The sequence below is a fragment of the Neofelis nebulosa genome, chromosome 16, assembly GCF_028018385.1.
Source record: "Neofelis nebulosa isolate mNeoNeb1 chromosome 16, mNeoNeb1.pri, whole genome shotgun sequence".
Classification (NCBI taxonomy): domain Eukaryota; kingdom Metazoa; phylum Chordata; class Mammalia; order Carnivora; family Felidae; genus Neofelis; species Neofelis nebulosa.
Window position 1 is genome coordinate 37,132,876 of NC_080797.1, and position 27,600 is coordinate 37,160,475.

The 27,600-nt window shown below is 38.2% G+C and overlaps 1 protein-coding gene across 20 annotated transcripts in view; it reads right to left on the reverse strand.

Annotated features, from left to right (window-relative positions):
- CDK12 (cyclin dependent kinase 12) overlaps positions 1 to 27,600 on the reverse strand; it is a 78,074-nt gene that overhangs the window by 26,684 nt on the left and 23,790 nt on the right. For 16 of the 20 annotated variants that reach the window (XR_009255262.1, XR_009255252.1, XR_009255251.1 and 13 more), the window contains exons 7-14: positions 22,929 to 22,985; positions 22,501 to 22,602; positions 16,492 to 16,569; positions 15,342 to 15,458; positions 14,735 to 14,866; positions 12,874 to 13,085; positions 10,996 to 11,448; positions 6,819 to 7,236 (exon numbers count right to left, since the gene is read on the reverse strand). Coding sequence is in view for 6 of the 20 variants with exons in the window: in XM_058704903.1 (XP_058560886.1) it covers positions 6,819 to 7,236; positions 10,996 to 11,448; positions 12,874 to 13,085; positions 14,735 to 14,866; positions 15,342 to 15,458; positions 16,492 to 16,569; positions 22,501 to 22,602; positions 22,929 to 22,985 (1,569 nt within the window). In the remaining 14 variants the exon portion in view is untranslated. Of the gene's footprint in view, positions 1 to 3,249; positions 7,237 to 10,995; positions 11,449 to 12,873; positions 13,086 to 14,734; positions 14,867 to 15,341; positions 15,459 to 16,491; positions 16,570 to 22,500; positions 22,603 to 22,928; positions 22,986 to 27,600 lie in introns of those variants that run through there. The other 4 variants (XM_058704900.1, XM_058704899.1, XM_058704901.1 and 1 more) reach the window with 3 other exon arrangements.

A 27,600-nucleotide genomic window follows, 5' to 3' on the forward strand; every position in this document is an offset into this window, starting at 1 on the left:
TTATTCTCTTGAACTATGTGGATAGCAGAGGGAAGCAAAATTTCCCTAAATATTTGCTTAATATAATCAAGCTTCCCTAGTGAAAATGTCTTCAAAGCATCTCCCAACCTAAGAGTTCTAGGCCCATCTTCCAACCATACAGGTAACACTACTGTAATCAATGGGAACTCTTTACTGACAGTGGTGCTTTAATGGGCCTACCTAAAATGAACTGTGAACCTTTAAGGCACTTATCCTTCTCACTAGCCCAACCATAAATTTTCCTTCCATCCCATATTCCTATCTCTTCTTTAAAAGCAATTATACCCTAAGTCTCTTTCTGCAGCTACCAGCCTGCTCCAGTTCTCCTTCTTTGCCTTCGTTCCATCTCCTCATATTGCTTCATTTTATATGAGACCTTTGGTCCCCTAACATAAAATGCAAACACTGGTACAAGGCCAAACTCCGAAGTTCCTGAACTTATAAAAGGGATCATATTCCTAAGCTTTTTCTAAGTCTTTGAATTTGGCTTTTCTCCAGGACCAAAAGCATTCAAAATTGCATTAGCTTTGGTGGGGAGGGTTGTCTACCTACAAGCTAACCTTCATCAAAGGTGTCCCTCATTTGGTACTGTAGATCTGAGACAGGAGGGAAAAGGATCCTCTCCTTGAGACAGCCATCAGAATAGGCTCCTTAAAGAAAAAAAAAACAAAAAACAAACAAAAAAACAGCCTCCAAGCCACAGGCTTTGCTTTTCACTTAGCTCTGATTGCTACCTTGTAGCCTTTGTAAGGTTTCTCCTTACCTCCCTCCAGAGATGGTTTAGCTTGGATAAAATGCCCTTCATTCCTTTGTAACTATTAACAACCATGCCAGAGGAAAACATCTAAAAATCTGTTTCCAGGTCCTAGGAAACCTATGTCTAAGTGAACATACTTTATGGCTATACTCTCTTATTCTAGAGAAGTATGCTGTGGCTATTGGCTACATATTAAGTTTCACTAACAACCACCCATCTAGAGAGTATTAAAGACTAACTTAATAGCCCCTTTCTCTCAACCTTGAACCACTAATTTTTGAGGTATATATGAGAGCAACCCAGTGACCAAAGTGTTTTGGCATTCTAGTGATTAATCACCGGGCCTCAAAGCAGTCCTCATCTGCTTTCTCATGGATAGCAGGGCCTTCTTCTCACCAAGCTTTACTTCCCACAGACACCATCTGCAACTGAGCTCAGAAATGTCATCACCAAAAGCACGTCTCAGGATATGAGGGAAGAGGATGAAGTGAAATGTTGAGGCTCCCTGCCCTTCCCAGACCAGTAATCTCTTGTATCCCGCACAAAATAAATTAAAATCTCCTTAGCAATAAGAAAGTATGATTATTTTGCTTTCTCCTTCACCTCTCACTCAGTAATTTGAGGATCTGTAATAGAAACACGTCTTCTGAGTTGCCTCTCATCACCCTTCAAAACTATGAAGCAGCAGTAACTCTAAATACCTTGCAGGATTAAGCAATCAATACCTCTTGTAGGCTTACGGCATGGCATGCAAGTTGGGTAGTGAGTGAAAAATAGGAAACGAAAAGAAGTTGGGTGGACAGGAGAGATGGAGAAACGGCTGCATATGGGGAGGAGTGGTAGAGTCCCCCCCAGCAATCCTTTCAGGTGTCATACTTCCCCCAAAGTCTCTCAAACCTAGTTTGGAGTAAATATTCACTTGAGAGTATTCCTAGGGCTATAAGGAACACTAAAATTATCCCTATGGATGAGAAATGCCATACCCGGACAGTAAAATTAACCAAGTGTCCAGAAATGCTCACCTTGCCTCTCAGGACAACCAGAAGACTTAGCAGTGCCACCCTTCCCTTGGAACAGTTGAGCATTTACTCACTTGAGGAACTCACTTTCATTCCACCTAGCCCTTCAGGATGACTAAGTTGTGAACAGAGAAGTAACTCCATACTGAAACACAGTCAAACTATGGGGCAATCTTTAATAACAAAGGAAATCCCAGTTCAGCACCAAAAACATTAACTGTTAACTTCCTTAAGGCATTAACTTTACCATACAGTTAAGGATACCTGTCTGGGAAAAGATAGTGCTTAAGAAATTTAGATACTGAAACAGCATGATTTCTAACTAGAAATTGCCTTGGTCATGATAGAAAAAAAGTCCAAGTTAGTTAGGTCCTCAGCCTTTAGGCCTAGAATTAAAAAGAGCCACTGCTATAAAGTGGAAACAATATTCCCTAGTAGGTTGAAGTTCACACTCCCAGTCATGAATCTGCAATATATAAAGACCAAAAACAAATTCCTTTTTCTCTGGAGGCTAACCAGGAACACAGGATTCCAGGAATTGGAACAATCTTGAGCTCTCCATTCTCCTTCTGGGTAAAGACAGGACAGCCCACAGGCAAGGGAACATCATAAACTTTGGGGATTCAAAAACAGGCTGGCCACCCTCATCACCAGTATTTGAATTCCTCGTCCTAATTTCCTTGTTCTGGTGTACCCTTTAACCTTGTATGATTGCTCACCCCAATATCCTCCCCCCCTTCTTTTCTGTCTTCTAATGGGCTTTACCTGCTTTTATCTACTTATGTCATGACTAGCAGGACTGCAGCACACACAAGGGAAAATTTAGTTCTTAGTGTCCTAAATCGTGAAAGAGAAGGGAAAGCAATTCTGTCCTCAGGTGGAGATAGGAAAGATTTTGGAGATAATAGAATTTTACCCTTATGAACAACTTTGACTCGTTTCCTGGACTGGCAACACATCAGGAATCTCAACGGAGCTAGGAACACTAATCTCCATGCCTACCCTACTCATGGTAACATAGGAACTGGTTGGGGTGGTTATGGTTTTAAGAGATTATTCTTTGGTCTAAACAGCCTCTTACCAACTTCCATTGACAAGTTGAGCTCAAACCCATTACCTCTCCTTTCAGGAGGAGCCAGGGTACACAAGACAACTCTTTTGATGGCCTGGCACCATCATTTGTGTAACTATTTCTACTTAAAAAAAAAAAAAATCACATCTTACAGTTTTCCCCAACTTATTTTCTTCTCTAATTCCTAGTCTAGTGTTTTGAAGCACCTCTTCAAACCCTGAGAACCTTTTTTTTTTTTTTTTTTTTTTGTATTTTATGAAACTACAGAGATTCTGAGACAAAGCACTCCTAAGATAAAGTAAAGGAAAAAGCTCTTTGTACACAATTAGATCTGCTCAGAGGCTACAGGTTAAGAAGTAAATGCAATGGAGCAAAAGTGGTATAGTAACAGGAAATATTTAATTTTCCAATCTCCACTTTCCATTTTTATAAACTGAAAGAAAAAAATTTAATATATTACAAAATATCTGTACATAGACAAGATACACCCGATGTGGGGCAAAAACAAGAGAGAGAAGGAATACAGTGTCAGGAACCTAAATCAGGGAGAATGAGGTGGCAACTGACACTTTTCTGGTGCAGCATTCTCTCTCAAAACCTGCTGGTAACCATTTTAGTACTGTAACTATATATGCATATTACACACACACACACACACACACACACACACACACACACACACACACACTGGCTGGGTGATGTCTATGGCATAAGCTAACAAAAAAAATCCTACTTACAAATTTGTGCTACTGCCCTGCTTTCAAATGTATAGATTTGATGTCATTTTCCAATCCTTATCATCCCTATGGACAGTTGAAAAAAAACTAAGGAAACTGGGTCAAATTTGTTTTCAAAACTACAAAAATGATCATGGTCAAACCAGTTTTGCTCTCAATCATGAACAGAATCAGATTTCTCATCTGTTCAAAATAATGTATTTAATAGACTTATTATCTCCCATGGTACAATTAAAACAAAACAAAAACCACTTTTGAATATAATTGGGTTTGTAAATTTCTAAGTCAAGTTGAAATTCTGCCAAAACTTTACTTCTATCACATTTATAGGTAACATAGCTGAAAAATTAACAAATACCTTTTCTTTCTCCACAGATTCCAGGATATTTGAGTTTCTTTTTTCCTCTGCCTTTAGAAATAGTCAAAATTACCAAACTTGTTTCATTGTAAAGGCTAGACTCCCCAAATGGGGATAGGAGGTGAGATGGGATCATACATACACATACACACATCCATACATACACTCACCCCTTTCCCTAGTAGTAGGGATGGGGGAAGGGAGACTTAAGTATATTATTTAGAATATTTGGCATAATTAAAAATAAGGGGTGGGAAGCGGGGAGGAAAAACATTAATGATTGCTGATAACCAAAATATAATTAAAATATAGAGAGAATTTTATTCATATTTGATGGGAGACCAATTATTTTCACTATGAATAGATACTTTTGAAAGTATCACAGGCTTAAGTTCTTTAATCAAAAATGGGAGTGGGGCCCAATGCCTCAAATTCAAATATTCTAAAATACAAAGGCCCATGTCTGTGGACTAAGAAGTCAACAGACAAAATGTTCAGATGAACTTTAATGGAATTTTCCAATAGCATGTCAGTGAGCCTAGCAAATCTAATTGGACACACTGGTATAAAAAGCCATCAATGCCAAAATGGCTAGAAGGTTCTTTTTCTAATCAATGTTTGCCCCTGAGGGCAAGGCCAGACCAAAACCCAGAGAATAATAAAGAAATACACACACCGGATATCTACCTATTTCAATTAACAGGGGAAAATAGTCTTCATGTAAGTATCTGAAGAGGGTTCTTCTTTCATTTCTTTATAAAGTTTTTTTTTTTATTAGTGCACCTTTCTCTTACAAGTAGTTTTTATTTTTTAATATAAGAACTTGGCATTGAAACACAAAACTTCACTTGAGTTCTGAAAACTATTCTCAAAGATGCTGAAGCATGTTTGCCTTTTCTTTGTAAAGGGGCCCTAATCTATGTTTCACAAAGGCCTAAGTCTGTGCAGAGAATTTATATGAATGTGCAGGTTTTTAAAACACCTTATATGCTGGTATTCACATAGAAATGGAAGCCAGAATGAGAAGCCTCCCAAGTTATCCCACCCTGAAAGCCTTTCCATTTTCCATTTCCTGTTTATAATAAGGCAAAATTCTTGCCATGAAGTCATTTACCCCTTTTACCAAAAATAAAACCAAAATCAAATCTCTCCAGAGGGAAACTCCCTAAAAGAATTGGCAGGATATACATGCTGAGATGTGTATATGTCAATACTGTTCTTTCTCATGGTCTGCTCTTTTAAAATTATTTTTTAAAAAAGGTTTCAGATATTGATAGATCTTCAGAAAAATATCCACCCTAAACTAAGTTACATTTCCATGTATTTCCATGTATATTCCATGTATTTCTTTTGACAATATTACAATGCTCTGTTTCAAAGGTTTTGTTTTTTTTGTTTTTTTGACAAAAATATATGTGTAAACAGTATGGTAACTGCTCTTACTAGCCCTCTAGGTATGGAGGCATCATCTCTAACCCCAGCTCAGCAGCAAGTCCTAGGCTGCCTGCATTTATAAATCAACTTCACCATCAGAACGTGGTTTAAAAAAAAAAAAAACAAAACATTTTAGAATTGAAAAGTTACAGAGAACATATAGGAGTTTGAATTTCCTTTCGTTTATTTCAAAAAAAAAAGTAAAGAATTATCCCAGGTTCTTGGGCATCTCAACGATTAATTTTTTTCCAAACAAATGCCTCAAAAAGAGAAAAAGACAGAGAGAGAGAGAGAGAGAGACAGAGACAGAGAGAGACAGAGAGAGAGAGAATGAGAAACTCTTTAAAGATGTGGTAAAAAAGGGAAGAGATGGGGTAAATCTACCTACATGCCCAAGAATGCCTCTTTCTACAACCTGCGTCCTGTGCAGGGAGAGGGGCATGTCTTTTTGTCAAAGCAGAACAAACTTCATGGATGAGTAATTTATTTGGAAAAAAGGTATGTTCAAGATGCTCAATGGGGAAAAAAACTTCACTTGAAAGCAAAAATGTGAGATGGTGGAGAGGAAGGAAACATTTATTTAAATCAGCCAGTCACTCTGTTTCCCTTATAGCAAAAGCCTAAGAGTAGCTCAAATTTTGTGAACACTATTATCTTTAAATGAAAACAAAACGGAAAAAAAAAAAAGCAAAAAACAAAAAATAAAAAAAGTTCAAAAGGAATCATAAAAAAAATCCCCAAATTTAAAAAAAACCTAAAGAGAGCCTTTCCTGAGCCATCTCAAAATTGAAACTGTTCTCCTTTTCTTCTGCTCAAGAAGTGCAGGCAAATGAACTAATAAAACATTTACTTTTCAATTTAATGACCCTCTCCACATTCTCTACTTATTATCTACTAGGTAGAGTTGAACTGTTCTGGCTGTAGCCCATCCAGGGGGAACTGGTGCCAATATCATTTTATAAGTCGCCTGCTAGTAGCAAGTGAGCAAGGAATACAACAGACAGCTTTGCGGTAGCCAAATGCAGATGATTACCTCGCTCTGGCAAATGATTTCATTAATGTTTCAGAGGACTGGATGGAAGGATGAATAGGGAAGGAATCTTTCAGGACACTGAAGTCTCTGGGTTAGTAAGGAACTCCTCTCCCTCTTCCCCCTCTTGGTGGGACTCTTGTAGGTCCCCGATAGAGTTTTCCATAAGCAGAAGACTGAGCTGGGCCCCCCCAGTTTAGGCCTGTTCCTGAACTGCTGGCCCCAGTGGTTCCTGGCCCCAGCTCCCCATAGTTCTGCAATTTGGTCTCTGCATGTACCACAGAGTTGCTGCTTCCCTCAGCCTTCAGGAATGGTTGCCCGACCACTGAGTGTAATGCTAAGGGGACCCTGGCAAAACGGAGGTCCTGGTCCCCTGGGAACTGCACTGACCCTGTGCCCTGGTAACTGCTGGACTCCCCAAGGTGGCTCACAGAGCCTGAGAAGGTCCTGTTCTTCACCAGGGTCTGGGTCAAGGATTCTGTCAAAGCTGGACCAGAGTTGCGTTCATCAGTGTCAGTGGCACTGAACCCTGTTTCAGGCCCATCAGTGTTTCCGTAAGTCCTGTTGGGATGGGGTCGGGTGGAGTACTCCATTGGTCTCAAGGCCTGGTGCTCATGTGGCAGGTGGCCAGGAGGCTCTGCTTCAGGCTGGGATAAAAGTTGCAGCAAGGCGGCTGTCACGGCTGGGTTCAACTCCTGGGGGGCGCTGGAAAGATCGCCTTCAACCAGAGGGGGTGGAGGTGGCGGCGGTGGAGGTCCGGGGGGCTCAGGGGGCCTCTTCTCTGGTGGAAGAATGTGAGGAGGACATGCTGTGGAAGGGTTACTTCTTTTAAACACCATCTTAAAAATCACATGTGATTATAAACACAAACACACACACACATACACACACGCTGCCCAACATAAACAAATAGCAATACAAGTAACCAAATATATATAAAGAATAAAATCTTGGGATCAGGAAATTGCAATTTATAAATAAAATCAAGTGGTTAAAATAAAACAGTTGCATTCTGAATCTAACAGCTGGTGTAAAAAAGATCATATGTTTCAAATGATTGTCCTGATTTTTGTCTGAGATTTCCTCCATTTCCTTCCTTAAGGAACTGTTCTAATATGTAGGCTGTTGGCAGCCTCCCCGCCCCTTTTTGCTGTTGGATCAAAACATTAATGAAAATAAAGTAGAAAGAAGGAAGATGAGAGGAAACAATACACATGCTGTGGTCACATTTCTAGCACAAAATCTTGCTGTACAACAGGAGACCTTGCATGGACTTAGCTAATGCATTTTACAGAACATTTGATGATATAAGGTTAACACCTGAAATAGAATTTAAAGAATATACAAGAGAGATGAAATAAAAACCTTTCATTACCGTCATGTATAAATATACACTTGCTTCTCCAAACTTCAGTCCCCTCTCCCCATAATCACATTCTGAAGAAAGGGATTAACCACCATTCTGTCATTCAGTTTCCTGTTACAATAATTATAAAGACTAAAGTAATCTATCATAATTTTCTATTTTGTTTTCCAACCTCCTGCATTTTTTCCATGCTATGAAAAAAATCACTACAGCAATGTCATGCAGAATGGGCTGCTAATAAACATGTTTATCTTGGAGACGGTGACAAAACTAAGTATTTAGAAATGTACTGAACTTATACTACACTATGTCTTTCCAAGGATTTTTTGTCTTTCTTGAACCACTCCCCACACACCCCCACCTGCTGGCTAAATTTGCCTAAGCATGGCAATCACTGTATGGTAACTACTGCCAAGGCAGGAGAGTAGGGATGTAAAACGGCGTGAGTTTGAGAACATACAAAACCAAGTACAATCAGAACAGTGCTTTTTAAGAGTTGGGAGTTACTCTGCTGAAGAAAAGGTTTCATGTTTTGGGATATCTTCCAAATGACTGATGTTTCTGTTCCCTATGGAACCATATTTTTAAATATCCATATAGTTAATTCTTTATTATCTGAGCTAGTGATATGAAAGTCATTACTCAGACAAGCCAAAATAGTTTTTAGTTATAAAGCAGTTTGGTAGTATATTTACCACAATTATATTTTGCAAAGACAATCAGTAAAGTATGTATTTACTCAGCATGCAGATGAAAGCAGTCTGAAAACATAATATTATAACATTGTGTTGTGGAAGGATGAGGTCAGGTGCTATATGTAACATACAAGTGGGTGGCCAACAGTCCCAATTTGCCTGGGACTGAGCGGGTTTTCAGGTTGCCGACTTTCAGTTTTAAAACCAGGACAGAACTGAGATGAGTTGGACACCCTGTATACAGTACCCACCCAAGTTGCTTGTTGACAGATTGGTTAACTAGGTGGTAGGTAAAAATTAATTTAAAGACAAAAAATCAGCTATAGAAAACTCACAACTGGAAAGATGACATGCTGAAAAAGAGCTAACTGGACTACAAACTCCTATAGATTTCAGAGTTTATTGCTGTCAATAGTATGTTTCTCACTACATAAGAATATCTCAGTACCAGTTATATTTAAATGTATTTTTGGATTATACATAAAATAAAACACTATGGTTATTTTTTTTTAAATATTGATGGCAAACAACTTTAAAAATGCCTAACTGTAAAAGTGATCAAAGCTAAACTTACTCTTTCAGCTATACTACTTTTCATATTTAAACTTTGCCTTTTAGTCTTAAGCTGTATTTCAATAGAACTACTTCTTGAGCTCAAATTCACATGTATGAGAGGATGAGAACTATCTCAAAGTAGAAAAGGAGACAGACTGTAAATGACTATTGAAGTAAATAAAACTTCTTAAAGGAGTTAAAAGATCACATTTTAAAAATCACACTATTGTAAGATCTAGTGCAAACAATATTGCCAATTCTTAACAGTCTGTACTACTGGAGGGAGGTATTAAAGAAATGTACAAATATAACTTAAAATTTTCAATTGACTCATTAGATTTCAACCATAACCCTTTCCCCATACAAGTAAAGAGTAGCTAAAGTGATAGATTTTCACCTTCTCTGGCTTATTCAGTCTGCCCTCTGGTGGAAGTGCTAATGAATAATAAAATGGCCAAGTGTGAGGCAGCCGGGGAGCAACAAGAGGAGACATAGAACTGGATAATCCAGGGGTGACTAATAATTAGGAGTGGTATTTTTACTCTTCCCCAAAAAGCAAATCCAATCTCACCCTTGTTGGCTCAATCATTGGGTGAATTTCTTTCAATTACTATACTTTTTAATTTGAATGACTTCTTTAACGTATTTTGATTATAGCTGAATTCTGCTGGGGTGGGGAAGAAGAAGAGGGTGTGGGAGATGAGACAAAGAGTCCTGCTTTAACTCTAGATTGGCTTTCTCTGTTATTCCATGTCCTAGAGTCTCTTAAAAGCAATTGGAATCAGTTATGACAGAGTAACAAAGTGAATTAAAAAACACATTAAAAAGAAACATATTAAGAAAAGTACACAGGTTCTATTCTGCCTCTTCCAATAATATGGTTTCAGCTGAGACCATAGGCAGGCTTATTTAAACTCCCTGGATTGCAGTTTCCCTATTTGTAAAGTAAAGGGGTTAATTTTATTTATGTTACCTTCCAGTTTTAAAAAGACTTACATATGAAAAATAGCTTATGCATTTGTATACCAGTGAAAATAAGGCATATACTTTCTGCACCATCCTGTATGAAATGTGAATGTAGGACGACCTAAAGTTGAAGGTTAGTGTACCTCATCAGCCCTTGTGTCTCTTCTTATTCCCCAATTCATGGGGTCTTCATGGACAGCGAAAATATCCAAGGAGTTGAAAACACTTTCAGATAAGTAAACATTTTGCAAACCAGACTGTAAATCAGAATTAGAAAATTTAAACTTTTCTTTCCTCTAATAAAATTGCATGCTGTGGTCATGTCAGGTCAAGGTATAACATATTTATTTCCTTTGTTCAGATTTTTCTTTATGTAATGCTCACTTCCTAATTTGCGGTCCATTCAATTGTCTTTCAGCACAGATTTTTAAAAAGCATTTTTATATGCTATTATTTTTTGGAATGGAAATGTGTGGTGTTACACTTATCTACCAAGATTTCCAAATTATTCTTCAGGAGATTAACAATGGCATTTTATTAGAGTTTTCTTGACTATTATCTTTCAGGCAAGACTGGTATCCAGTATCCACTACACTAGAGTAAAATCGACTATGTGCAATCTGATGATGGTTTATTTGGAACGCAGATTTTCAAGTGCTAGTACTAGTTGGCCACTATTCACACAGTGGTTCAAGATGTATCACTAGCTATGATTGTGGTTTCTTTGAGTTAGAACACAGAGGCTTTACTTACCTACCTCCTAGAAAATGGAAAAACCATCAGTATATGGAAGGTGCTTTGAGAAGCTTTGAGACTTAAATAGAAGCTGGGCAAGAAATACATCATTGGGTGCTATGTTCTCCTGTAGACTAGGTTACAGAAAACTGAAACTGAGGCCATTGATGTGAAAAAGAAAATGTTAAAGAGATTTTTAAGAGGATCAACAGCACCTGAGCTCAATGAGATTCATGACCGGTCTGTTTACCTGCTGCCTCCTCCTGTGGCATTGTGGGAGTTCTTCGGGGCCCCTGTGGCCCACTGTTCTTGTCACTGTTGTTTTCCTCCAGGCTGCCTGCTGGCTCCTGGGTTTTCATCAGCTGACTCAAAAGAACTGCCAACATATTCTGCATGTCAGCTGGTGTGCTTGAAGCCTCAGAGGTTGTCTGTTCTGCTGAAGGCTGGACCACTAGGGCAGGAGGTGCCTCCTTCAAAGACTCCTCTGGGGCCATGGGCTCTGAGTCCTGCTGCTGGGAAGTGGCTTCCGTTAGGGCACTGATGGACTGGTTCAGGGCCTCCAGCTGCTGCTGCATCTCTGGGTTGGAGTGGATGTTAAGCAGCTGTGCCATTTGAGGGATGCTTAGGTCGGTTTGGCTCTGCAGCAGATTCAGTAACACTGCCAATTCACTTTGATTCAACTGCTGTGTGATGTCACCGAGGCCTGTGCAGGAGAGACAGTGAAGCCAAAATAAGAGGATGAGGCAGGGTAAGGACCTTTGCCTTCTTCAACTGGCAAGAGCAAATTACAATATTCAGTATATGAAGCTTCATTTTGAATGTCTCATTTTTCATGCCTCACATTGTCATGACAGTTTTTCTTTAGATTTTCACTTAAAAATACAGGAACAAACTAAAACATCCCAGTGAGTAAAAGTGATTTCATTTTATCTGTATTCTTCAATGTCAGTGACTTACAACCCTTTCTGTACATTAGAATTACTAGGAGAGACTGTAAAGTTCAGGTGCTTCAGTTCCCATTCCCAGATATCTGGCAATTAATTGTTCAGGAGTGTTTATTTTTATTTTTATTTTTTTTTTAATTTTTTTTAACGTTTTATTTATTTTTGAGACAGGGAGAGACAGAGCATGAACAGGGGAGGGTCAGAGAGAGGGAGACACAGAATCCGAAACAGGCTCCAGGCTCTGAGCTGTCAGCACAGAGCCCAACGTGGGGCTCGAACTCACGGACTGAAAGATCATGACCTGAGCTGAAGTCGGCCGCTTAACCGACTGAGCCACCCAGGCGCCCCAGGAGTGTTTATTTTTAAAGCTTCCTACATGATTCTAAAGTGCAGCCAGTGTTGAAAACCACTGTTGTAGGTGAACAGGGAAGGGCAAGTGAGTCTCAGAAAGAATACCTGTAGTTCAGAAAAATCGACGGTACCACAAAACTACTTTATTATAATTGTTCACTATTACACAGTTTTGGATATATTTAGATCAAATATGTTCCATAGATCAGTTCCATCTATGGAACTAACTACATTTAACGACAATTGTGGTTTAAATGATCAGATTCTGGGGCACCTAGGTGGCTCAGTCAGTTAAGTGTCCGACTTTGGCTCAAGTCACGACCTTGCGGTTTGTGAGTTGGAGCCCCATGTCGGGCTCCGTGCTGATAGCTCAGAGCCTGGACCCTGCTTCGGATTCTGTGTCTCCCTCTCTCTGTTCCTCCCCCACCTCACATTCTGTCTCTCTCTCTCTTTCTCGAAAATAAATAAAGATTAAATGATCAGACTCTAAGAAGGTCTTTTCAAATGAAACATAAACAGGGCTCCAAATTAAATGTTAGAAAACCATGGGTAAATGAACCTTAAATTTGCTTTACCTAACTTACTGACCTAACTTTACCTGACTTCTAATTGAGATATAGTATTCCCTCTTTCTGGAAAGAAAAATAATCCATTGTAGACTTTCTAAACCCCATATACAAACTTGGGTTTATCTCCTCCCCATAATGATGGGACATTTCTTTATTGCTTCAGTGGCTAAAAACTCAGACAGACAGACACACCCTTGCACTTGATCATCAAAACCGGACCAAGTGTCTTTAATAAAAATACAAAACCTCCATCCCAGAACTGACCTACTGCATCCCCAGTCCCAGGTTCCACCTTGCCAGGAGCAGGCTGAGGCGGTGCTGGACTACTGTTCTTCACGGGCTCAGCACTTGTCCCTGAGGTAGTTTCTTTCCGTGAGGCTTTGGATGGAGGTGGCTCTTCTATCACAACACCACTTTGTCTCTGTCGTCGCCGTTTCTTACTCCACAATTCATGGCAATCCTGCCAGTGGGGGAGGCTGCAAAAGACAAAGCAAAGGGGAAATGTGTGTGGGACTAATGACAGTGAATGAATGGAGGAAGAAGAGATTAAAATAGGAAGGCAGGGGCGCCTGGGTGACTCAGTTGGTTAAGCGTCCGACTTCAGCTCAGGTCATGATCTCACAGTCCGTGAGTTCGAGCCTCGCGTCAGGCTCTGTGCTGATAGCTCAGAGCCTGGAGCCTGCTTTGGATTCTGTGTCTCCCTCTCTCTCTGCCCTTCCCCTGCTCATGCTCTGTCTCTCTCTGTCTCAAAAATAAATAAAAACATTAAAAAAATTTTTTTAAATAGGAAGGCAAAGAGCTGAGGGAAATGGAAAGAATAACATAAAAATAACCAGAAATATTAGTAAACAGATAGTAGCAATGTAAAAGGAATCATGGCATAGGGTAGTCTGAGGAAATAAAAGACCAACAGATTTCTACAGTGAGAAATGAGACTCTTGCTAATATCAGAGTCACACCTACTATATAAACACCTACATTCCAATAAAAGAGTTAAGTCTTATAACTGTTCTTGCTGTGCATAACAAGAATAAAGAAGAACTTTATTGGTCAAGTTTCAGTTTGGAATAGATAGGACAGAGATGACTAGCCTATTAATATCTACTAAAGTCCAGGCAAGGTGGTGAACCACTTAAGCAGTGTATAATTAAATCACTTTTGTGTAAAATCAATTTATGGGTTATTTGGTCTTTGAGGACCAAAAAATAGGTTCTTTCTTCTTTCTACCCATGGAATTTCCATGACTCAGTATTTTCATTTGTGGAGTTTATTAGTATATTTTAATATATTTAATATATTTTCACATTTCCTCATACTCAATAATGCAAACAGTCCCGGAAAGTAAAATCTTATTATAATAAAGACTACCAGAGCCAAAATCTCTCTATAATAAGAGCTCCCAAATTTTAGTAAAAAGCTTAAGTATTTCAAGCCAAAATTCAACGTATCAAAATTCTAGTGCAGTAAATGAGTTTGGACATTTCTTTGGAACAATCAGATTTGTGGTTACTACCCACTCGTCTTTAAATACTGTGTATTTAAGATACATAGTTTCTCTATGTAAGAAAAAAATACCCAAAAACTCTGACATTAAAACTATAATGCTGTCAGTGATACAATGTCACATTATTGGCCAAATGTGAAACATGAGAGTAAAACTTCAGAAGATCCTATAGAATACAGAAAATGCATAAGATTCTGATGAAAGAGAGACAACGTTCAAAGATATTTTCAACATCAAATAATTCAGGACATATGACCCAATAGTAACAAGCTATTTAAAATTAGAACTGCCCTTGCCAAGTGTGGGATATACATGGTCACCACAGACATGGGGGATTCAAGCAAATGGAACAGGTAAGAGCAAAAACTAGAAGGAATACTTTAAAGAGGCTGTACAGGGCAATAAATAGTTTGAGTCAAATTAGAAATATCGTATCTAAATTTATTCCTTGTTTAAAAACATTAAGCAATAAAACCTCTTATCAATCATAATACTCAAGGGCACCTCTCCATTTGGGACTCAGCCATTTGCAGTTCCTTCTAAAAACCTATTATTTTGAGCTACACATCTCCTAAGGTTTAGTGGGGGGTTTAGGATCACTACTTGGCCACCAGCACTTACTCTGGAGGATCCATTTTGCTGAGCTCAACATCTTTAAGGAAGTCACTCTGTAGAGTCTGTTCAGCTGTGCAACGTTTGCTAGGATCTAGTGTCAGCATGTGGTCCAGTAAATCAAGTGCTGCCGAAGGAATGCTGTGGAAAGGAAGAAAGAACAAGTTCACAATGACCCCATAGTTCTTAAACCTATAACCTTAGGTCAAAGGTCTCTGAATTTCCACCTCCATGTAAAACTGTGGAAAAGGAACTAAAAGCTGGCTAAACAAGCAAGCAGATCTGCTCCCACAGAGGATTTATGCAATGCTATATATAATACAAGTAAAAAACATGAAGCCAGCAGTTCCATTCTCTTTTTATTATGGGAATATCAAAAGGACTCTGAGAAAATTTATATATTACTCACAATAAAATGATTTATTTTTTCATCTAAAGCCTTCATAAAAGAAAATTACAACAAAACTATGATAAAATTCATATACTGTTCAAAAAAAAATGTTTTCCTATGGTGTGCTGCCATAAGTTGGGACAACACTAACTCCCTAAGCTAGGAAAGTCAAGTCTAAACTCCAGCCAAACACAGAAACCAGATGTACATTTTTGCCAAACTCACAAAGAGAATTCTTCTCGCAGACGCCTTCTATATTGCTTCTTCGGTTTCATGGTATTGAAGTAGGGCAGCTTGATAACATCAGGCCACACAGCTGGACAAGGGCTACCACAGAGTCGACTGAAAACAAAGCAAAAAGCCAAAACAAGAAGTAAATGAGTCAGCATTGTGAATTCTGGAGATTACAGAAGCAGAAATTATTACCTCCCGAGGTCTGGGGAATCTTAGCTTATTAAATTAGAGAGCATGCAGAAAGGTAAAACCTGACCTCACTGCTTTAAGGACAGAAGGAATAGGACAAAAGAGCTGGTTACAAGATAATAAGAGAAAATACTGGCAAAATAGTCCAAAACGATGCATATACTTGATTTTGTAAAATATGTTTTTAAACCTCCATAAAGGTTTTCATTATCAATTATGTTCTGTTCAGTTAGTATTAATTTCAAAGTGCTGAGCTGGTCATATAATGTTCCTATAGGGAAAATTAGCAGAAGAGAGCCTAAAAATTTTGATAGAAAATTGAATTTAATGCACAAAAATGAATTATACACCACGTTTAAAGAAGTCTACATTAGCCTGTTGTATTCTTCTCTTTACTTATATTGATTAAAACAACCCCAGTCCTTCCCCAAATCCTCTAGTTTAGGTTCTATTTTATAATTACCTGTTTACATGCTGTATCACTTACTAAACTTTGAGCTCTCTGAAAGCAGGGACCTATCTTACTTATCTCTAAACCTTAAAGTTTAACAAAAAAAGGAATTTGTTATGGAACAGGCTTAATAAATGTTTGCTGAATACAGCTCATCTTAATCTAACCTAAGAATGAAACAGCTACCTTGAAAATGGCATGCTTTTATATGAAGAACTAATAAAAAATATGCAAAGACCTAAAAAGTCTAAAAAGGGGGAACCTAAAAACTAAGACCCTTAGTAAGACCTAAAAAGGAGGAATATAATTTCTTTACATATATAGCCCATGATAAAATATGTGGTAAATCTGACTGAGAATATACTTGGATATATACTGACTTGAGAATACTTGGATATAATCATAAAGTCAACTTTTAGTAGAATGACTGAAAAGTATTAGAAATTAGAGGATGAAATGACCTATCACACCTGGGCACTCAGAACACATGCACAGCTGTACCTGATCAGTTCTAGCTGAGCCAGTTCCAGATTGGCTTGAAAAATAGGCTTCTTTGTGAACAGTTCCCCAAGGATGCATCTAGAAAGAGTAAAATTGAAAGGTCAGGAGAGAAATCCCCGGAGCCTAAATTGTGTCTCAAAAAATTTTTATAGTATATCTGGCAGAATTTGATATTACATGTTGTAAATAAGCTCCAAATTGCAGTGTCTGAATTTTTTAAAAGAAAATATTTCTTGGGGCGCCTGGGTGGCTCAGTCGGTTGAGCAGCCGACTTCAGCTCAGGTCATGATCTCGTGGTTCGTGAGTTCGAGCCCCGTGTCGGGCTCTGTGCTGACAGCTCAGAGCCTGGAGCCTGCTTCAGATTCTGTATCCCTCTCTCTGCCCCTTCCCTGCTCATGCTCTGTCTCTCTCTGTCCCTCAAAGATGAATAAATGTTAAAAAATAAAATAAAATAAAATAAATTAAAAAAAATATTTCTTGCAGTGAGAATAGACAGTATTAAGAATTTAAATTTGCCAGGCGATCAAACTTTTACCATCTATAAAGGACGGTCTACAAGCAAAGAAAATGAGTCAGAGTCCTTTTCTACCAATTCCATTGTAAATTAAGGAAATAAACACTAAAAAACCCACACTTCAATTTTACAAGGATGCTCAGCAGTTCCTATAAAGAGATCAGCTTTTTCCATTCATTTGCTCTGTAGAATGTGCAATATACTATAGCCCTCTTGGCACTGTATTTGTAAAGAAGCATTTATTGTCATCACCCAGAATCAGTTTCAATAGGACTTTCAAATACATTATGCTTAAATGCTTTTTCCATTTTGCAAATGCCTTCCAAAATAATACATATTTACAAAGTCCCCAGGTATGTCTCCACAAATTACTTAATTACAAAAGGAAATCTAGTAACTATTTAGTGGGAAAAAAAAGACAACACCTTAACTGAGTGAACAAAATTAACATCATCAATAAGAAGGAAACAGGGTTCATTTAAGTATAAATGTGATACCTTGAAAAGAACACTTATGCAATATTCCAGCCAAAACTTCATAATATGAACCTATATAGTAGCTGGTCTGTCCTTCAAAATGTAAGTGTCGGAGCATCTGGGAGTCTCAGTCAGTTAAGCATCTGACTCTGGCTCAGGTCATGATCTCTCATTCGTGAATTTGAGCCCTGGACTGGGCTTTCTGCCCTCAGCACAGAGCCCATTTTGGATCCTCTGTCTCCTTCTCTCTCTGCCCCTCCCCCACTCATGTTCTCTCCCTCTCTCAAAAATAAATAAACATTAAATAAATAAACAAACATTAAAAAAATATATCGAATCTCAAGTTGGTTAAACATCCAACTTTGACTCAGGTCATGATCTCACAGTTTGTCGGTTCGAGCCCCACATCAGGCTCTGTGCTGACAGCTTGGAGCCTAGAGCCTGCTTAGGATTCCGTGTGTGTGTGTGTGTGTGTGTGTGTGTGTGTGTGTGTGTGTGTCTCTCTCTCTCTGCTCCTCCCCCACTCACACTCTGTCTCTCTCTCTCTCTCAAAAAATAAATAAAACATTAAAAAAAATTTATGTATATACATGAAAGACAAAGGTTAAGGAACTATTTCAGAGTAAAGAATGAGAACTAAATGTAATACATGATACTGGATCAAATCCTTTATCAGGTGAGGTATTGTTTCCAGGATGTTATTAGGGTACTGAAAAAGTAAGAACATGGAATGTAAGCTAAACTACTTTAAAATATAGTGTATCATTGTTAAATTTCCTGAATTTGATTATGCTACTGTGATTTGATATAAGAATATCTTTGTTCTTAAGAAATGTACATTAGGGGGCGCCTGGGTGGCGCAGTCGGTTAAGCATCCGACTTCAGCCAGGTCACGATCTCGCGGTCCGTGAGTTCGAGCCCCGCGTCAGGCTCTGGGCTGATGGCTCAGAGCCTGGAGCCTGTTTCCGATTCTGTGTCTCCCTCTCTCTCTGCCCCTCCCCCGTTCATGCTATGTCTCTCTCTGTCCCAAAAATAAAAAAAAAAAAAAAAAAAAAAAAAAAAGAAATGTACATTAAAGAGGCGCCTGGGTGGCTCAGTCGGTTAAGCATCCGACTTCAACTCAGGTCATGATCTCACACTTCGTGAGTTCAAGCCCCACATTGGGCTCTATGCTGACAGCTCAAAGCCTGGAGCCTGCTTCAGACTCTATGTCTACCTCTCTGTCCCTCTCCGCACATGCTCTCTCTCTCTCAAAAATGAATACGCATTAAAAGAAAAAGAAATCTACATTAAATATTAAATGGTAAGGAGGATGACAGGTACAACTACTTTCAATAGTTGTGGAAAAAAGATGTGTGCATATACACAATTTTATTCTATTTGTATACTTTATGTTGTATGATATAAATACACATACATAAACATATGAATATAAAAAGCAAATGTGGCAAGATGCTAAATTTTAGTGAATCTAACATGAATAAATCTCAAAATAATTATGCTGAGTAAAAGATGCAAAAGGGAAAAAAGAACATATACTGTATGATTCCATTTGTATAAAATTCCAGAAATGGAAATCAATCTATAGTGATAGAAAGCAGAACAGTTGTTGCCTAGGATAGTGTGGGACAGAAGAGAGAGATTACAAAGGAACACATGGAAACTTTTGTCTTGGTTGTGGTGATGGTTTCACTAGTGTATACAATATGTCAAAACTTCAATTGTACATTTTAAACATATGCAGCTTATTGCATACCTCAATTGAAAGATTAACAAATTTTAGTGAATATGGATAAAAGCTATACTAACGTTCTTTGTCCTTTCTAGTAACTCTTTTGTATATTTGAAATTATATCAAAATAAATCTATTTATTTAATTTAGTCAGTTTTAATTTTAATTCCAGTTAGTTAACATACAGTGTTATTATACTAGTTTCTGGTGTACAATATAGTAATTCAACAGTTCCATACATCACCCAGTGCTTATCACAAGTGCACTCCTTAATTTCAATCACCTATTTAACCCCTCCCCCCATATCAAGATAAATTTAAAACAAATGTAAAAAATTACATGACTACTCTGTACTTTTTTGTATGCCTAAAATATTTTATTTTTTGAAAAGAAAACAAATGGACAAAGAATCTCTTCTCTGGCCTATGATTTGAAATTAGATTTGCTAATACAAAAGCAGTATTTATAGTTTTACTTTGAAATTCTTTAGCTTGACTAAATTTGAGAAGCAAAACAAAGCTAGTTTTTAAAGTTATTAGCACCTTTCTATTAGCATTTGTTAACCTCAAATGACAAATTCTCACTTCCATATTCACTCAAATCTTATCCAGAAATAGAAAAGTAAAAGTCAAGTTTAATTGTTTCCAACATAAACTGCTAAATCAAATTCCAAATACAGTGTTGTCACAACTGATAAAATAAGCAGAAAGAAAAACAAACCAACCAACCCAGGTGGGTTTTCAGAATCTAGACATAATTCGTTGTACCAGTCTTTCTAGTTTCTCCTTCAGAGAGAATTCCACGAATCACCAAAGTAGCAAGCTCACATCAAGAGTCTAGCAAAATCTCAATTCAATGAAGTTCCTGGGCTTTATTTAAAGCCTAATCTTCTATAATTTTAATTTCCAAGTTGTGTTTTAGTGTTTTATTTCAGTTCTAGTTCTTTGGTGGGGAAGATATTATTATGTAATCAATACTTTGCTACTACACTGAGGTGGCAGGTTGCACACACTGAAATAATAGTACCAACAGAGCTATGAACGTTCCCTGTGTATCTTAATGGGGCGTTAACTTTAGAGCCTAGTTGTGACAATTTAAACGCTAATACTGTTAAAGCAAATAGTCCAGAACACAAACATACCCAGCTTCAATCAGTAAAATTTAACTAAAGCTTCATTTCAATTGGGGAGGCTACCAATGAAATTATGCTCTCCTTTTCTTTGACCCGTTTGAATTTTGAAATAAAACCCCCGTAGTTTTAAAGACTAACATTAATAGAGGAGGGAATGAATGGGAAAAAGTGATAAGCTCCACTGGCAAGTATATGTCAGAATCCTAAGGTATGGAGGTCAAGGACAGAGTGTATATGCATAAGTCATACAGTATCAGAAACAACTAACATGGCCCATTTAAAATGTCTATGTTCATAATACACAGACTATCGTCTCTAAGTATTATTTTCCACTAAAAGGAATGGCTGATTTCAGGTCTAGGGCAGGAAATGAATAGGATGAGCCTGGAACCAGCAAACAAGGAAGGCTATCAAACACTATAGTTGTGTGGAAAGGACCCACTAACTCCCTCCCACTGGTCAAAGATTGAAAAATGTGAATAGGAATAAGATGATAACCGTAATGGATTAAAACATATAAAACATGTTTAAATCCATGAGTTCATAATGAAACTAAAAAACAGAAACAAACAAACAAAAAAAACCCACCCCAGACCCTCTCTTTGGTCATCTTTGAAGGATACTAGGAAACTACCTCATCACACTGAAAACTGGTGAGTAAAACGAGAGAATTAAAGCTTTATCTCTAACTTTTTCTATGTGACTCGTACCTAGGGTTAGTAAATGTTATCTTTATTCCAGGCAGGAATAATATAATTAGAATATCACCATCACAAACAACCACAAATGAATAAATGAAGGTGGATCATTAATAGCTGACATTTCAAAAAGAGATTATTGTATATTATGTAAAGTGGGGCGTGTGTGTGTGTGTGTGCGCGTGCACGTGTGTGTATGTGTAAATCTGCCCTGTTAGGGATGAATATTTTATCAAGCATTGTTTAGAATTGCCTGTATAATATGATAATAAAAGCAAACTATTGTTTTATTGCTTTTAACTTGTCTACAGATAACATACCTAGTTCTTGACTATACTCTGGGCAGAGGCTCCTATTGCCACCTACCCCCAACTTTGATGTATTGTTAACTATAAACTTCCAGAGGTACTCAAAACCACCTGTGAAGTAATTTCAGGGTCAGTGGATAACTGGAAATCAAACATAAATTCACCTACAATTTACAGGAAATAAAAGGGATAGAAAACCATGCTAAAACAACAAAAAACACAGTAAAGATGCAATCAACAAAATTCAGACTGTGGGAACAGACAAAAATGACACAGTTTCTACTAAGGAAATTACTGGGGGTGGGGGGAGGGTGGCGGGGACCTCAAGAGAAATGGAAGGAGAAGCTACAATTAAAAGACTTGAGAGGGGCGCCTGGGTGGCGCAATCGGTTAAGCGTCCGACTTCAGCCAGGTCACGATCTCACGGTCCGTGAGTTCGAGCCCCACGTCAGGCTCTGGGCTGATGGCTCAGAGCCTGGAGCCTGTTTCCGATTCTGTGTCTCCCTCTCTCTCTGCCCCTCCCCCGTTCATGCTCTGTCTCTCTCTGTCCCAAAAAAAATAAAAAATAAAAAAAAAAAATAATAAATAAAAGACTTGAGATAATCAACTGCAATCTATGGACTTTATTTGAATGTATTTGGATCTGAATTCAAATGATGTTAAAAAAAAAAAAAAAAAGACGTTTTGAGGAAATGTTTTAAAAAACGTGTCTCAGGGCACCTGGGTAGCTCAGCTGGTTAAGCATCCGACTTTGGCTCAGGTCATGATCTCAGTTTGTGGGTTCAAGCCCCGTGATGGGCTCTGTGCTGACAGCTCAGAGCCTGGAGCGTGCTTCAGATTCTGTGTGTCTCTGTCTCTCTGCCCCTCCCCTGCTTGCTCCCTTTCTCCCTCCCCCTCTCTATCAAAAATAAATAAATAAAAATTAAAAAAAACAAAAACAAAAACATGTTGTCTCCAAAAATAAATGAATATCTAAATAAAAATTTAAAGAAGATTAGGAAACATTCAACAGATTTCCCTGTCTAGCTAAAAGTTTATACCCATCCTTTCAAACTTAAAGAAAAGCTACAAAAGCCAATGTAGAGAGAAAACAGATACCAGTTCAATAATACATAAATTATAAACAAAAGAAAAAGCAGAGAGGCTTACCCACAGCTCCAAACATCAATAGCTGGTGTGTAACGCTCCTCTCCCAGCAGAAGTTCTGGAGGTCGGTACCACAGGGTGATGACTTTGTTTGTATAAGGGCGACTGAAATGTAAAAAGTAACCATGACATAAATTTACAACGGCTTCTGATGAAAAAATACTTGTAAAATTAAATGCAAAGAGGAATAGCTGCCAAATGAAAATGGGATTGTCAAAACAGCTCCCTAACAATCTAATAGTTCAAAAGTAAACCGGACAGGAGTAAGAGATGAAAAAATAACTTCCATTCTAATTTGGGTTGATTTATTTCAGTCTGAGGCTGATTCAAGAATTTAGACAGAATCTACTATCTAAAATCTAGGTGGTAACATATTTAGAAACTTAGGGAATTCTGAAAGTTACTGCAACTTGCAATGATGAATGCCTCACCTCTCTTCAGAGTTATAGAGTCGAGCAAGTCCAAAATCTGCGAGTTTGATTTGTCCACTGTAAAACAAAAAAACAACTTATTTTTATAAGTAACAGTAGTGGCTTCCTAATTAAATCTAAACAGTCAAGCACAAGTTTAGGAGTTAAAGGAATTTTAACATCTGCTATCTTAGTTCTACTCTTAATGGTCACACATCCAGATTAAACCTCTTTTGACTACTCCAGTTTACAAAGACTTAAGGTTTTCTTTAAAAAAAATTTTTTTTAATGTTTATTTTTGACAGAGAAAGAGAGAGAGAGAAACAGAGCATGAGCGGGGGAGGGGCAGAGAGAGAGGGAGACACAGAATCCGAAGCAGGCTCCAGGCTCTGAGCTGTCAGCATAGAGCCCGACGCAGGGCTCGAACCCACAGACCGCGAGATCGTGACCTGAGCCAAAGTCCGATGCTCTCAACCAACTGAGCCACCCAGGCTCCCCTAAGGTTTTCTTTTTAGACTACTACTGTATTTTTGGATTTGACTCCTTAACTAAATATTCCTTTTATTTCTTGGCAAACAACAGTTGCTAAAACCTGCTAGGTTAGGGGCATGTGGGTGGTTCAGTCCATTAAGCATCCAACTTTGGCTTAGTCATGATCTCACAGTTCATGAATTCGAGCCCCACCTCAGGTTCTGTGCTGACAGTGTGCAGCCTGTTTCATATTCTCTCTCTTGCTCTCTCTCTGCACCCCCCACTTGTGCTCTCTCTCAATATAAACAAACAAAAAACCCCTGCTAGATTAAATACTTGTTGGGGAAAGAAGGAATGAGCTGTTCTAACTTAATGATAAACCTTGATCAATTCTGGCTTGAAGACACTAGCTATACAAAACACATTACAGGGACACCTGGGTGGCTCAGTCGGTTGAGCGTTCAACTCTTGATTTCAGCTCAGGTCATGATCTCACGGTTCGTGAGATTGTTTTGTGAGACTCAATGCCAGGTCAGGCTCTACGCTGATGGCACGAACCCTGCTTGGGATTCTCTCTCTCCCCCTCTCTCTCTGCCCCTCCTTGATGCAGGGCTCAATCCCACAAACCATGAGATTATGACCTGAGCAGAAAGTAAAAGTTGGCCACTCAACCAACTGAGCCCCCCCAGGTGCCCCTAACAGATTTTTTCAAACCAGATCTGAGCGCACAATTTTTATGACGAATGAGGTCTCTTTTACCAACATATTGCCATCATTTCCTGTATCATAAAGATAAATAACTATGATCTTATAGGGGTTCTCAAACTTTCATATGAAATAAGAATCACATGGAAAGCTTATTAAAAGTTTCCTGGGATGCCTGGCTCAGTCAGGTGAGCATCCAACTTTGGCTCAGGTCATGATCTCATAGTTTGTGAGTTTGGGCTCCACCTCAGACTTGCTGCTGTCAGTGCAAAGCCACCTTTGGATCCTGCCCCCTTCTCTCTCTGCCCTTCCCCCACTCGTGCTTGCTCACTCTCCCTCTCAAAAATAAATAAATATTTAAAAAAAAAAAGTTTCCTGGGCCTCATTCCCAGAGATGCCGATTCAGCAGGTCATAGCTCATGAACTCACATTTCTAACAAGCCCATAGATGATGCCAATGCATCTATGGGTCTGAGAACCACACTTTTGAGAACCATCCCATAAAAGGCTCACACCCATGTTTCACTCTGCTAAATATTCTTTGATAGTGATGTTAAGTAATATTTTAATAAACTATAACACAAAATGTCAGAAAACTTAAAATTCTTAACTATTTTGGATTAATCATATTTACCTAAATTCTTATATAGCCTGTTTATTCACATTTACCACTTGTGTTCCTTCTTGGGGAATGTAAGCCAGCCCACTCTTTTTTTAAGGTACTGGAGATATCTCAGGTACCTGACAGCTGAGATCAGGCATTCAAATGAGATAGAAAAAAGAGGCTATGGTAGGAGGTGCTCCTCAAAGTTAAAACCAAGTAACTACTAGCAACAAAATTTTACATTACAGAAACCCTTATCATTCCTGGTAAAGATTATTGGCACCGTATCCACTTGCCCCAAACATCATTACATTTTTAAGTTGAAATGAATAAAAAGCAAAAAGGAAAGGACTAGCTGACTTGAGCCCTATATTGAGACAAAAAGAGTTCCTCAAATTTCTCAGCATCCTCACTCTTGAGAACCTGAGATGATCCAAGACTGAAGCACAGTGAAGTGCTTCACTGTGAAGTGAAGCACACTCTTTAAAATGGACTATAGGAAGCACATAGGACTATAAAATGACAGCAAATAGTTATGCAAGTTAGGCTAAATCTAAACATCACTGAGAACCTAGCATATTTCCTAATCTATCCCCTCCCCTCTCAGTAAATGACCTTCTTCACTGAAAACAAAAATCATCAGGTAGGAGCTACTTAACATCCTTTTACCTGTATAACCTTAATTGCATCTATAGCTCTCCTTTTTCTTTCCTTTCAGTTACAGAAAAAAATGTGTCAATCTCTCTTGTTCAAGGATAATCAACACTTATACTTGTGACCACTATCACCTGTGACCTTGATTTCATTTCTTCTAGAACCTTGTTCCTTTATTTTAGTTCTTTCTTGAATCTTCAACTTCTCCCTATTGATTTTTTTCTCTTAGTATTTATATATGCTCAAACCTCTGCATCCTTAAATTAAAAATTAAAGACCTTCCTACCAGCACCTTCCCATTAACTGTGCTACCCACCAATTTGCCCCACAATGTCAATGCTGACCTTTTAATTTTCAGATTCCTTCTTATGTCTTATAATCTGTCTACATCACCTGACATCTATGCCTATTCACTTCTTAAACCTAATTTACATTCATAATATTTCCTTATTTCCTCCATATCTGACCATTCCCTTAGGTTCCATCTTCTGATACCTTTTCTCTGCTTGCTAACTCCTGAACTACATTGCTAGTTTGGAACTTCAATGTGACCATATGCCTATTAGTCAGATATCAATATCCTAGATGTGCAACAGCCATATCCAAAAGGGATTTACTCTTCACTCATCTATCCTGCTCTTCCTTCTATATTCCCTATATTGACCATTATACCACTCATCTAGTTAGTTTCTTAAGGTAGAAGTCTGGGAGTTAAAGTACTTTCATTCATTCTCCAACATTCGTTCACTCACCAAAATCTACTCATTCACAAAATTTATCCTGTCCATCTCTATTAGCAAGGAATTGGTTAGTTTAAGCACTGACCATTTCTTATGGTGTTTTTAATAGGTGTTCTTTTTATAATGTTCTCCCTACCTCCAGTCTATATATACCCTATTAGAGTGACCATTTAGTGTTTCTTCTGAAAGAGAAGACTAATTGTGTCTCTCTACCATCTAAAATAAGTTGGTCTCATTTATACTTGTGTAATAAAGATATAATGAACACCATGGAGCCCAAGTGCTCTCCTCTCTCTCTTATCAATTGCTCTTGCTTCCTTGTCCAGCTGAGGGCTCCTTACCATTTTCTCCAGGCCATCTCACCCAGAATTCTCTGTGTAGACAGAGCTAAATGGGCAAGATTAGAGGCTGGATGGATCAGATTAGACCATGAGACTCCTGCATCCTGCTTAGTAACCTCAGGAGGAAATTCAGTTTAATCTAGAACCTTATCAGCTTCCTGAATATAAGAAGACAGGGAGGGGCTTAACCCACTAGAAAGGACACCAAGTAGGGCTGCAGTCATTCCCTGGCCTGAGACATCCCTCCCCACCATGGAAGAACAAATCGAACAAAAAAAAGTATATGCTATAGTCCAGATAGCTGTAAGCTAATAGTCATCATCATTAAATTCTTGAAGCATTATCACTATGGATGTAGATTAACCAAGCCCAGTTTTAATGAAAATTATGGGTCACAGAGATAGTGACAGAAAGGAATACTCTTTTTAACATGATGTTTTGTCTCAAAAGGTATTTAAGTACAAAATATATAAAATAAATATATGCATTATATAAAATAATTTAAAATATGCATTAACTGTATAGCTTAAAAAAAATAGCCAACCAAATTAACTGTATAATTTCAAAACAAAAAATTAACCACACCAGCACCATTCAATCATTGTCACCTATAGACAGTGTAAGCTCCTCAGCGAGATATACAAGATCCTTAAATTCGCTCCTTACAACTGTCCGGCTTCATCTCCCCATTATGAGCTTCACTCTTCTTGCCCTAGCAATACCTGTTTACATTTTCCCACATAACATGTTATTTTCACATTTATGTGCTTTTGCCCATGCAATTTCTTTTGCTTAGAAATTTAATCCTCTGTTGTTAGACTTTCTGATAAATTCCTATCCATTCCTCAAGATTCCACTTTCCCAGACAATCCCAAATTCAAGGGGTTTAGAGGTGCCTGGCTGCTTCAGCTGTTAGAGCATTTGACTCTTCATCTTGGGGTTGTGAGCTCAAGCCCCACAATGGGTGTAGAGATTATGTAAAAAAGGCAGGGGGGCTTAGTAACTGTTTACTGGATTGAGCAATTTATTTGTTTAGCTCCTTATTAAACTCTGAGCTTTCCAGTGACCAACTATCCCATATGGGACTTTCGATGCTAAAACCAGGACAGGGGTACCTGGCTAGCTCAGCTGGTGGAGCATGCAACTCTTGATCTCAGTGTTGTGGGTCTGAGTCCCAC